Source organism: Lutra lutra, chromosome 11, assembly GCF_902655055.1.
Source record: "Lutra lutra chromosome 11, mLutLut1.2, whole genome shotgun sequence".
Lineage (NCBI taxonomy): Eukaryota > Metazoa > Chordata > Mammalia > Carnivora > Mustelidae > Lutra > Lutra lutra.
In genome coordinates, this window is record NC_062288.1 from 86490443 (window position 1) to 86503872 (window position 13430).

At 36.5% G+C, this 13430-nt stretch overlaps 1 protein-coding gene across 4 annotated transcripts in view; it reads right to left on the reverse strand.

Moving 5' to 3' along the window:
- Positions 1 to 556: 556 nt before the first annotated feature.
- Positions 557 to 13430, reverse strand: part of TMEM209 (transmembrane protein 209) — a 33246-nt gene continuing 20372 nt past the window's right edge. For all 4 annotated transcript variants that reach the window (XM_047695218.1, XM_047695217.1, XM_047695216.1 and 1 more), the window contains exons 10-15: positions 12179 to 12304; positions 9145 to 9242; positions 7266 to 7380; positions 7071 to 7168; positions 5747 to 5820; positions 557 to 2268 (exon numbers count right to left, since the gene is read on the reverse strand). In XM_047695218.1, coding sequence (XP_047551174.1) covers positions 2214 to 2268; positions 5747 to 5820; positions 7071 to 7168; positions 7266 to 7380; positions 9145 to 9242; positions 12179 to 12304 — 566 coding nt within the window. In that variant the 3' untranslated portion in view covers positions 557 to 2213. The remainder of the gene's footprint in view (positions 2269 to 5746; positions 5821 to 7070; positions 7169 to 7265; positions 7381 to 9144; positions 9243 to 12178; positions 12305 to 13430) is intronic.

The following is a 13430-nucleotide window of genomic DNA, read 5'->3' on the forward strand; positions in this document are numbered from 1 at the left end:
GAGCGAGCTGGTTTCAGCAGATGTGAATTCCGTTCCAGCCATAGAGCGTCTGCGGAACATCCAAGTGGAAATGTCTGACAGGTCAAAGGAGAGCACCGCCGGAGCTCAGGAGAGACGTCCGGGCTGCCGCTGAACTTGGGAATCCAATGCAGAAAGGTGATAAATGAAGTTGTGAAGTGAATAAGATCTCTGAGGAAAAGAAGAGACGGTGAAACAGGACCAAAACTGATCTTTGAGGAATGTCCACATTTAAAGGATTTCTATTCCAAAGCTGAGTTTAGAAGTGCCACCCATAAGCCGCTCGTCTTCACCACTGAAATAGCAAAGTGCTCCACAGAGCAGTTTGCGAAAGCCGAGCAACAGAGCATTGTTATTTCTCAGTGGGAACTAAATGATAAACACCTCGGTATGCTCCTAAAACAAACTGGCCTGAAGAAAAGGCTGATATTCATAGAAGAAAAAAAGGATAAATGATACAGTGAACATAATCTAAAAGACTGGTGGACCTGATCCCACAAGGATGAGTCAAGCAATGAAAAAAAAAACTAACGAAAAATTATACTATAAGTAACATTTAATTAGAGAAAAGTAGATACTCATTTTAACACAAAGACCAAAGAAAATTTATCATATCTGCAGTGTGCATCCCAACTAATTAATTCATCAAAGTACTTTCAATAAAGGCTACACTTAAATATAAGCTGGCTCAAACATGTGAAGACAGGTCAATACAGCAAAGCTAATGAGACTGTAGTGAGCCACACCAGACTCGAGTAGGCAAACAGCAGCTTTTCTTTCTTAGTGTGGATCCCTAATCTTTTCACATGTAGATTCCCCATATATGGTATTTTCTTGACAGTTATAAAATAAAGTATCATAGCTTTGAATTTTTAGAGTAAAAGCTGCCTTAAGTCCTATAAAGAAAAAAAAACATTTTGTTTTATGTGTTATTAAATTTTTTCTCCTTATTCCCTTTAAGAATATGCAACTGGATAGTTTAACAGCATAACAAGTGTTCTTCCATGACACTTTCAATGACTTCTGAAATAGTACTTACATTTTAATATGTTCTTATATTTAACATGTTTAGTTGATTATTTTCTTCTAAAATATCATAGCAAACATATTTAACATACATCAAAAGCAGTTAAAAGAAACTTCCTTTCTTTTGGACATAAGACCTTTTTAAAACAGAAACAAGCTTTTTGAAAAACAGAATTTACAAATCATTAAAAATGGGCTACATATACAGGCCCAACAGGCAGTTACTCAGAAGACACTGCTTTTAGTTGTTTTCAGGTTTACATGACGTGGCAGAAACAGTTTCTAGTAATAGACCAGAAAACAAATGCGACTGCCAGTCAGCTTTAGAGATTCTATATACAGATACATAAGAAAACAGTCAAACAAAACTTACAAACTTAGTCACTTCTTACTCTCCAAATATTCTGAACATACCTAAAAATTTTAAACAGATACTGTATGATCTTAGAAAACTCTTAAAAATAATGCAATATAATGGAATAGTCAAATGGAGTTATTAAAACCAAAGCAGCAGTTTCTTGATGTCTTCAGCCTTTTAACCTAAGACCCAAATAGTTTAACGTTATCAGTTAACATTTAATCCGAGAGGTGACTTTTTAAAATGCCAATACTGTTAAGCCTCTTTCAATAATACTTAAAAATACAATTAGACTAATACATTACTGAGACGTTTATCTCCTTTCTTTAAATATGGGTCGTGGGCTGCCTTGTAGAACAGTTAAGTATAGCGATAAAAAAGCTAAATTAGCAATTTCCTTGTTTCTTTCCAAGTATTTACACCAAATAATGCAACTAAAAAAATGATTTTTGCAGGAAAAAATTAGGGGGATGATTCTCATTTGTAGGTTACAATGAAAAAGGACTCAAATTTCTTAATGGAGGGGAAATTGCACTGTTTTGGGTCAGCAAATAGCTGAAGGGTTGCAGTTTTATTGGCAACTGAAAAATCTGAAAGGTCATAAAAAAGTACAAGTAATGTCTTTTGATGTAGAAGATTTAGGACATATATATACAAAGATGTTTCATAATAGCTAATTTTTCGTTATATCTAAAGCGTAAGACACACATATGTATCTTATTTCAAAAGAGGAAGTGACTCAGAGATGCTTAGATTCAACTTCTGGTTCAATCATATAAAAAAGTCCAAATGTTTGGAATTAAATGACCCACTACTCGCCAAAAATCCACAAAATATTCACACCGGACAGACCAAGATTAACTCTCCTAAAAAAAAAAAAAAAAAAAAAAAAAGTTTTAGTGGAACTGACTGCAAAGCATTTAAGGTCTTTTTTCAAATAATGAAAACAGGAGTCTTGACAAGGAACACATATTTAATCAATGACATTTAATGCTATTCTGTAATGAGTTATGTTACATATGGTTTATCAGGTGAACCCTAGTAATAGTGATTGCTTTTTTTAAAAAAAGATTATTTATTTATTTGACAGAGAGAGAGAGAGAGAGAGATCACAAGTAGGCAGAGAGGCAGGCAGAGAGAGGGGGGGAAGCAGGTTCCCTGCTGAGCAGAGAGCCGGATGCGGGGCTCGATCCCAGGACCCTGGGATCATGACCTGAGCCGAAGGCAGAGGCTTAACCCACTGAGCCACCCAGACGCCCCAGTGATTGCTTTCTTAACTGTGCTAAAAACCCAAATTTAGAACAAATGGATTTATGGGGTGTGGAAAATTAATTTTTTGGTTGATCTCAATAACAATTACATCATATAGAGTTAACCAAATAATTTTAGCAAGTAAGATTAAAGTATCAGTCAAATTTTAAAATAGAGGATACAGAGATGCTAGGTTTCTTAGAGAATGTTACCTATTTACCTAATTCAACTTGAACTAGGGATTTACTATTATGGATGCTTTAGTGAATGTGTATATGGGGCTTATTAATATAGCTTAAATTTAACCATACTGTATGTATAACAAAAAGAAAAATCTACTTCTACTCCACAGAGTACTACACCATATTCAAAGTACAAAGGGAAGAGAGGGCTATAAGCTAAATTACTCATCTAACAAAATAAGAAATCAACCTCCAATGACTCAAACTTAAGAATTAAGAGAGAGCGGGACGCCTGGGTGGCTCAGTTGGTTAAGCAGCTGCCTTCGGCTCAGGTCATGATCCCAGCGTCCTGGGATCGAGTCCCACATCGGGCTCCTTGCTCATCAGGGAGCCTGCTTCTCCCTCTGCCTCTGCCTGCCATTCTGTCTGCCTGTGCTTGCTCTCTCTCCCTCTCTCTCTGACAAATAAATAAATAAAATTTAAAAAAAAAAAAAAAAAAAAAAAGAATTAAGAGAGAGCTACATGCCTCTATTATGTGGACCCATGACAGCAGTATTACAAGAAAAGGCTAAATGAGTTTCAAGTGGTTGTCTTTACCAGGCTTGGGGAACACCAGGAACTGCTCATTTCTATCATGAACTTACAGCACTACAGAACTTTTAAAATTATGAGTTGTTAATTTTGATAAAAAATTAAAAAATATATATTACCAAAATGCCCTTCAAAAATATTTTTATATTCAAAATTATAAAATTTATTAAATATATAAAATAACTTTAGTATTTTTATATTAAAAATATAACTGTTTTTTCCCATTTCTTCAAAACTGCAAATGATAGGGGCACCTGGCTAGCTCAGTCAGTGGAACATGTGACCCTCGATCTCGGAGTTATGAGTTTGAGTCCCATGTTGGGTATAGAGACTACTTAAAGGAAAAAAAAAAATCTTAAAAAAACCCTCAGAACCTTAATTCTGGCTTGCTTGTATATAAGGATAAACATCTTTTCATGTTTACTAGCCATTTACCCAATACTTTTCTGTGAAAGTCTTTCAGTCTATGACCATTTTCTGTTTTTCTTTTCTAAGGAATTACTACTTTTAAAAAAGATTTATTCATTTGAGACAGAGAGATGCAGAGAGAGAGAGCAAGCGTGCACACAAGCAGGGGAAGTGGCAGAGGGAAAGGAAGAAGCAGGCTCCCCGTTGAGCAGAGAGCCCGATGCAGGGCTCAATCCAGAGATCATGACCTGAGCCAAAGGCAGACACTCAACCATCTGACCACCCAGGTGCCCCTCTAAAGAATTTATATATGCTCTTTGTATATGATGGGTATTAGCTTGGATTTGCTATATGTGTTCCAATCATAATATTTTGTCTCAGTTTGTGATTTAGCTTTAAGATTTATTTATGGTTTATTTGCTGAACAGAACACTTAAATTACCGTGCAGTCAATTCTGCCTAGATTTTTTTTCCCTTTTGGAAGTAAAACATTCATCTCATTCCAGTAACTGCACAAATATCTGGCACTGAATTGATAATGTATTTGGATCAATCTGCTGTTTTATGGGCATGATTCCAAATTTGAGATACTTGCTTACTTCCTTTATAGGACAGTCATTTTTAACCATTTGATTGTTTTAGGATGTATTAAAAAGATTAACCAATCATAATTAAAAAGTTAGTTTCAAAGTTTCCTTTCCCTTGGTTAAGGAAAAAATCTCAAATAAATCATGTATTAGTTTTAGTCTAAAATGCTTCTTCCCCACATGTAAGTTACTCATTAAGAGAATATAAACACTTCAAAAATTTTATCAGTTCTTTTTGGCCTCTGAGTAAATTATTACCCCACTAAGTACTTCTTCTTCTTCTTCTTCTTTTTTTTTAGGATTTATTGATTTATTTGAGAGAGGGAGAAAAAGAGAGAGAGCAGGGGGAGAGGCAGAGAGAATCTTCAAGCAGACTCCCTACTGAGCATGCAGCCCAATGTGACATGGAGCTCGATTCCACATCTATGAGATCATGAACTGAGCAGAAACCAACAGTTGTATGCTTAACCAACTGAACCATGCAGGTGCTCTCCTTAATAAGTACTTTTATTTTATTTCATTTTAAGTAAGCTCTATGCCCAACATGGGGTTTGAACTCACGACCCTGAGATCAAGAGCTGCACACTTGGGATGCCTGAGTGGTTCAGTCAGTTAAGTGCCTGCCTTCAGTTCAGGTCATGATCCCAGGGCCTGGGATCAAGTCCTGCATCAGGCTCCTTGCTTGGCGGGGAATATATTACTAACATGAATTTCACCTCTTTCTTTTTACTTCTTATAAAATGTTTAAGGTGTCTATTAGAAAATTTAAAATTATGGGGGCTCCAGGCTGGCTCAGTCGGTAGAGTGTGCGACTCTTTTTTTTTTTTTTTTTTAAGATTGTATTTATTTACTTGTTAGAGAGAGAGCACAAGCAGGGAGAGCAGCAGGCAGAGGCAGAAGCGGGCTCCTGCTGAGCACGGAGCTCGAAGTGGGACTCGATCCCAGGACTCTGGGATCATGACCTGAGCCGTAGGCAGATGCTTAACCGACTGAGCCACCCGGGCGTCCCTTGTTTTTAAATTTTAAAGTGGCAGGAGCCTGATGTAGATCTCAGAGTTGCTTGTCTGAGGGACGTAACTGTAGAGCCAATGACACAGTACAACAGCCTTTTCACCACTAGGGAAACAGAGGTTGGTGAGGAATGAAGGGACTTGCCCAAGAAACCAGAATTGGGTAGTGACAGAGCTGGGCTTACACCAGAAGCCCAATCTCTTGTCAGTCTACAATCCTTTCAGTACACAATGCTGCCTTCTGCAGAATCTTAACATAGGAAGAAAAACAATAAATAAATTAAGTACTTGTGTTTTTAAAGCATTAATACTTACCCAAGCATTCCTGACTCTTTGGTCTTTATGATGTAGAGGAACATTAACAATGTATGAAACATATTATTTCGGCCCTGGAACAAGAAGACAGCAAGATTTAAACCAAGCCAAACAAAAAAATTATGCAAACCAAACAAAAAGATAAATGCAGATCCCATCAATTCACATTCTACTAACTCAAGAATTCTGTGTAATTCAGACTTTCCTCTGCATGGATTTGGACAGAAACTTCAACGGTCCAAAATATTAACACTATCAAAGTTGAAATGTTAAACTTGCAAAAAAGGAAATTAATATTCTCTCCTAGGAATTTGATGGAGAATACAATTTATGATTATAGTCAATGTAAAATTTCTTAGTAAAGAAGCTGGTAGAACTGGTAGAAGCTGCAGAACTGATGCTTGCAGTCAAGATTAAAATGCCTGAATGGAAATGTAAACTGGTACAATAATCTTTTGTATAAAGTTAGTTTGAAAATGTATTTTATTTTATTTATTTTTTTTAAAAGATTTTATTTATTTATTTGACAGAGAGAAATCACAAGTAGGCAGAGAGGCAGGCAGAGAGAGAGGAGGAAGCAGGCTCCCTGCTGAGCAGAAAGCCCGATGCGGGGCTCGAACCCAGGACCTGGGATCATGACCCGAGCCGAAGGCAGCGGCTTAACCCACTGAGCCACCCAGGCGCCCCTGAAAATGTATTTTAAAAGCCTTGAAAATATTCTGTAACCTAGGATTCCACTTTGGAACTTTAAGCTAATAAAATTCCCCAAATGCAGATAACTATATTCATAAAGATGAATACTCAGCAGTGTTTATGATAATGAAGAATTAGAACACTCAAAATGTCCAACGGTAGGGAAATGATTGAATAAATTATGTTATAATCTCACAATAAACTTTTTTACAGCCATTAAAAAGTGTTTCTATGGAAGCTTTTTAATGAGATGGAAAATTACGGTTTTTTAAGGTAATTAAATTAAGAAGTTAATTTTTTAAAAGGAAATAAAATTACATAAATATGATTTCAACCCACAAAGTAGCACAAAGACCAAAATGAAATTTACCAAAGGCAATATACCAAAAATGTTAACAACAGGTGCCTTTACATAATGGAATAATGAGTGATCTTTCTTCTTTTTCGTTTTACTTTCCCAAGTTAAGCATATATTACTTTAATAGTTAAAAAAAGAGATATTCAAGAAACGCATTTTCCCTAATTTAAAAAGTTTACCTATTCCATAAACAAGAGACTCTAATTTAAAAAATATTATCAAAGCAAGTCATCCGTGACACTCTGTAATAGCAATTTCTACATTTAGAGGTACCTTTGGAAGATTGTAGACATGACGCTGGTAGATTAGCTCATAATGGGGAGGGTTGATAGCACTCTGATAAATGCAAAACACATTCTCATTTGTCACATCTGTAAAGAAAATATGCTACATTAAAAAAAAAAGCCAACCTCTCTCTATATATATCTCATGTGAAAATCTCAACGTATTCTTTTAGGAAGTTTATACCTGGTTTATTTGGTGTCTGAACAAAGTGCTGAGAAGTGAATGTTTTTCCATCAGGGTACTTCGGATGTGGAGGTAATCTGGAATCGAGGTAGGTGCAAAATACATGCATGATGATCTGAAAATGAGAAAACAATTTTTCAAAATCAGCATGAAAATCTATCATGGCTTTAAGCCTTTGTTTATAATGACTCCAATTTTTAAACTTTCCCCTATAGAGAAACTAGCAAAAATGCTTTCAAGTGGTTACATCTGCAAGATGAAATCTATAAAACGAAAACAGAAAAGCAAGACATTCCCAGTTTTCTGTTAAGTGGATCATTCATACCCATACAGTTAACACAAAAAATCAAGATAAAAATATAAATACAGTAGAGTTCCGGAGGGCGGGAATGAAGATGGCGGCCTCCTGGTCTCCGGCCCGGAGGAGCCGAGAGCCCGGGGCCCCACTCCTCAGTGCGCCCTCAGAGAACAGCGCCCAATGACTCCCGCCACCCTGGCCTCCGGCCGCGCTCCGAGCTGACTGAGCCTGCGACCGGTTCAAGGTTGTACCAAGTGCCACCACTTTCACTCATCCAAGTCCTACTCATCATTCTGGTTGCGGCTTACACATCGGGAAGGAATAATTGAGACATTATAAGTTGAAAAACTTAAAAAAAAAAATACAAATACATTCTCAATTTGAGTATCAGCACTTGAAACTTCATTTTTACATCTAACAGTCATTACAAAACAATAAAGAACATGATCCTGAAAAACTCTTATTAAATGCTCAAAAACATTATACTCTTTGATTTCAACAATCTTAATTCTAGGAAACTTCTCTTTTATTTATTTATTTATTTATTTGACAGAGAGAGAGATCACAAGTAGACGGAGAGGCAGGCAGAGAGAGAGAGAGAGGGAAGCAGGCTTCTTGCTGAGCAGAGAGCCCGATGTGGGACTCGATCCCAGGACCCTGAGATCATGACCTGAGCCGAAGGCAGCGGCTTAACCCACTGAGCCACCCAGGCGCCCGAAACTTTTCTTTTTTTAAAGAGAGTATGAATGTTGGAGCGTGGGGAGCAGAGGGAGGGAGAGAGAATTTTAAGCAGGCTCCACTCCCAGAATCTTACAGCTGATCTCATGACCCTGAGGAGATCATCAACTGAGCTGAAATCAAAGGAGTCAGAGGCTCAAGTGACTGAGCCACCCATGCTCCCCTAGGAATCTTTCTTTCTTTTTTTTTTTTTTTAAAGATTTTATTTATTTATTTGTCAGAGAGAGAGAGGGAGAGCGAGCGAGCACAGGCAGACAGAATGGCAGGCAGAGGCAGAGGGAGAAGCAGGCTCCCCGCCGAGCAAGGAGCCCGATGTGGGACTCGATCCCAGGACGCTGGGATCATGACCTGAGCTGAAGGCAGCTGCTTAACCAACTGAGCCACCCAGGCGTCCCCCTAGGAATCTTTCTTAAAGCCATAATCCCAAATAAGAAAAAAATATGCATCACGATATTTCCTGCAATATTATTTAAAACAGAAACTAAGTAATTCTCAAGCTTCTAGCTCCAATATAGAAGAACAGTTAATTGAGAGTGTGTAGTAATGAAAAAATACTTAAAAACTGCAAAAGTTAAAAAAGAATACAAACTTTTACGTGTGGGATGATTACAACTATGATAAAAACATTAAAAAATAGTGCAATATAAGTAAAGGGAAAAAAATGAAAAGAAAATACACCAAAATATTAACAGTGGTTAAGATGATGGTACAATGTAAAATTTTTTTTTCTACCTTAGTTTCTAAAATTTTTTTAATACTTATTTTTGTAATGGAAAAAGAAAAGTATAGAAGTCCAATAACATGGAAGAATGTTAAACCAAAGAAAAAAAATTAGTGACTTACAGCAGAATCAGTGGGCAGGTCTGTATCCCACTTGCGTCCTTTGAAGTCTCCACCTCTATTCCATCGAAATGAACTCATACAGCCTCCCTGAGAAAGTTCTGGAGCAACAAGGGTGAAATTTAAAAAGCCAAAAAAAAAAAAAAAAAAAAAAAAAAAAGAAAGAAAAGGAAAAAGGCTAAGGTGCTACAATAAGGGAAGCATATCATCTGATGAAAACCCCAAACATAAAGAAACACAAGATATAAAAGAAATACATATTACCATGAAGAAAGAAGAAAGAATCAGACAAACACAAAATGTGGGATAAAACTTTTGGGGTTTTCAATAAAGTCAGTGTCACGTAGGGAAAAAAGGTGGGCCAGAACTGTTTTGGAGAAAGTGACCAAAGAAAGATAAAACAACTTACAGTAATATGTGAGCCTATACTCTATTCTGGTTAGAAAGAAAGGATATGTAACATTCTTTGGACATTGGGAAATTTGAATATGAACTGTATATTAGATGATATTATAGAAATACTGCTAATTTTAAACATCTGCTAAGTGTATTAGAGTTATGCAGGAGAATGTTCTTATTTTTAGGAATTTGCATGCTGAAAAGTGATGATGTCTGTAATGAATGGCAGAGCAAAAAAAAGCGTGTATGTATATATGTAGAGAGAATCAATGACAGCGAAATGTTGGTAACTGTTCAATCTAGAAGGTTTTGCTGTGCTTAAGCTTTTTTGTATATTTGATATAGAATATAATAATACTTTATATGTACTTTGCATACATGTGTACACCTGTGTACTTTTTTGGATATACAAATAACCTGCTATCTATCAGGCAATCTTGCCAACAACTGCAACCTGAATTTATAGGAAATATGGAGGACAGAGGATAACATAAAATTACACCCCATGGGGACATAGTCAATAAAATCCACACCGTGGGCAACTCTATAGGAGAAACAATCCAATTTTTTTCAACAAATAAGTTGCAGGAAAAAACAAAAAGGATGGATAGGAAACCTATAGCTTAAAAGGAACTTAAATGCTTTTTTTTTAAATTTTTAAGATTTTATTTATTTGAGGGGCGCCTGGGTGGCTCAGTGGGTTAAGCCGCTGCCTTCGGCTTAGGTCATGATCCCAAGGTCCTGGGATTAAGCCCCGCATCAGGCTCTCTGCTCAGCAGGGAGCCTGCTTCCCCCTATCTCTCTGCCTGCCTCTCTGCCTACTTGTGATCACTCTCTCTCTGTCAAATAAATAAGTAAAATCTTAAAACAAAAAAAAGATTTTATTTATTTGACAGAGAGATAGAATGAGCACAAGCAGGGGGAACGGGAAGCAGAGGGAGAGGGAGAAGAGCTGGGTGTGGGACTCAATCCTAGCACTCTGGGATCATGACCTGAGCAGAAGGCAAGATGCTTAACAGAGTGAGCCACCCAGGCGCCCTGGAACTCAAATGTTTTATCAATCAGTCATACCATGTAATTATATTAGAATCCCAATTCAAATAATACCAGAAAAAGTAGTTACACATTTTATGAGATGGCTAGAAATTCATACATAAGTTATATACATCATGATATAAAGAAAATATTAAAAAATATGAGGTGTGATAATTGTACTGAGGTTATATTTTTAAAAGGCCTCATCTTTGAGACACATACAGAGCTACATATAATACGGAAAGGGAGGAGGCAGATGGGGATATAGATAAGGCTTGGGATGCCCAGGGACTGAAGGCTGCAGGCACCAGGGGCTATGTCTAAAAGGCTTCAGCATACGGTTGTGTCTAGTTTTATGAATATCTGAAATCTTTTTTTTTTTTTTTAGATTTTATTTATTTATTTGACAGACAGAGATCACAAGTAGGCAGAGAAGCAGGCAGAGAGAGAGGAGGAAGCAGGCTCCCCACTGAGCAGAGAGCCCGATGCAGGGCTCAATCCCAGGACCCTGGGACCATGACCTGAGCTGAAGGCAGAGGCTTAATCCACTGAGCCACCCAAGCACCCCATGAATATCTGAAATCTTATAATAAAAAGTTTCTTAAAAGTCATGATAAATGATTATTCCTGAACCCTAGTCCAAACCTAGGGAAGAGAGGGGGCACCATAATGTTTTCAAATTAAAATTTATGGTAAATCTGAAGAGTGAAATACTATTTCTAAAACTTGTTTTAGTGATGAGAACATTTTGCAGTTTATCCAAATAAAAGCAGGGAAGCATAAAGAGAGACTGTGGGAATATCAGCAAGGCTAAATTTCCTGATTCTCAAGTCAGTCTCCTCAAAAGATCACATTACCCTCCAATAATCGACATAACAGAAAGACAAAGAAGCAACATATTAAATATGAATTTTAAGAACTGAAAGTCAGTTCAGCATGTTCAAACTATAAAGAATGTCACAGTGGTATCCATTCTTGGTACAGTAGAAAATGAGTGAAATGTTTACTTGAGCCCATGTAGCTCATATTTAAGTTTCCCTATACAGAATAAAATTAAATAATATATTCAAGGCTAATTACATCATTTTGACAATTCCCTTATTTATTTATTTGACACAGAGAGAGAGAGAGAGAGAGGTAGAGAGCGAGCACACAAGCAAGAGGAGTGGCAGGCAGGGAGAGAGGCAGAGGCTTAACCCACTGAGCCACCCAGGCGCCCCTCCCATTTTGACAATTTTAAGCATATGAAATATAAAAACCAAAAGCTGTTCAAGAATAAGCCTTAATTAAGCCATAATTAAATATATATTAAAAAATATAAGATAGTCTAAAAAATTTTTTTTCCTTGTTACTTTTTTTTTTTTGAAAGAGAGAGAGAAAAAGTGTGCATGAGTTGGAGGGGAGGGGCAGCGGAAGAGGCAGAGAGGGCATCTCAGCAGGATCCACACCCAGTGCAGAGCTGGATGGGGGACTTGATCTCAATGACTGTGAGATCCTGACCTAAGCCGAAACCAAGAGTCACCACCAAGCCACCAGGCACCCCTCCTTGTTACTTTTATTTATAACATCTCAAAGGAGTGAAATTTTTTCCTTTTCAAATTACCTTTGATCCTTTCAAACAAGTACTCCTGATTTGGTGTAAGGTCCAGATACTGCACAATTGTATTCAAAGTTGGAATGAGAGGAGCTTTGACCAGAGCAGCTTGTTTCAAGCTAGTAATACTAGCCTCTGTTAAAAATAAAACACACAGAACCGATTATTCTTCATGTGGGTCTCTAAAAGAACTTAAAATGCTTTTTCCTCAATACATGTTGAAGGAATAAATGAAAGCAATAATAGTTTAACAATTTGCATTATCTACTTTACTTAGAATTTCTTTTTATCATTTCTGGCATGGTAGCCAGATTTATAAGAACGGAAACCACATGCATACACACACCAAAAGCGGCAGCCAAATCCATGCTAACAAATCTATAAACAGCTAATACACAAAATATTTTTGTGGGGTACGCAGAGAGATACATGAGAACTTTTGAAATCAGGTTGAGTTAAAAGTTGCCTGTTATGCTACCGATAAGCAGAAACTTTTTATGACGGTGATTTCTCTTATCATGAAAGACGACTATGCAAAGAAATAAACTAACAAATTTTCAGAATGTCTAACTTCACTAGTAATACTCAATGCTGGGAAAAAGGCATTCTTCTGTGTGACATAGTTGCTAGAGCATAAACTGGTATAAGCTTTTTAAAGGTTATGTATGTCAAAAGCCTTAATGCATTTATTCCTACTGAACTAACTCCACTTTTAAGAAATTATCCCTAAGAAATAATTACAAATGTACATAGATATTTAGATAAAAGATATTTACTCACAGCATTACTAATAACAAGAAAGGGCAAAAGCCCAACATTTTAGATAATAAAGATAATAAAGATCACCTGAACACAACATATCATACATACAAAAATGAAGTGCAATCTAGCTACAAAAACGGTACTAGAGAATATTTAACAAAGCAGAAAAATTGGGATGAAAGTAGGCAACAAAACAGTATGATCCCAATTTAATTAAAAATATGTACATATGGGGAACCTGGGTGGCTCAGTTGTTCCCTCTCTCACTGTTTCTCTGTCAAATAAATAAGTAAAATCTTAAAAAAAATGTACATATATGTTCCATATTCCTTCAACTCTTATATACTTTTAAAGTTATAATGTTCTTAAATAATGGTATAACATACAATCGAGACAGATATATATGCTAACATATATATTATGTATATACTAAAATATATATTGTATACACCAATATCAAATATAAGTATATAACTATATATATTAGTATAGAGTTACA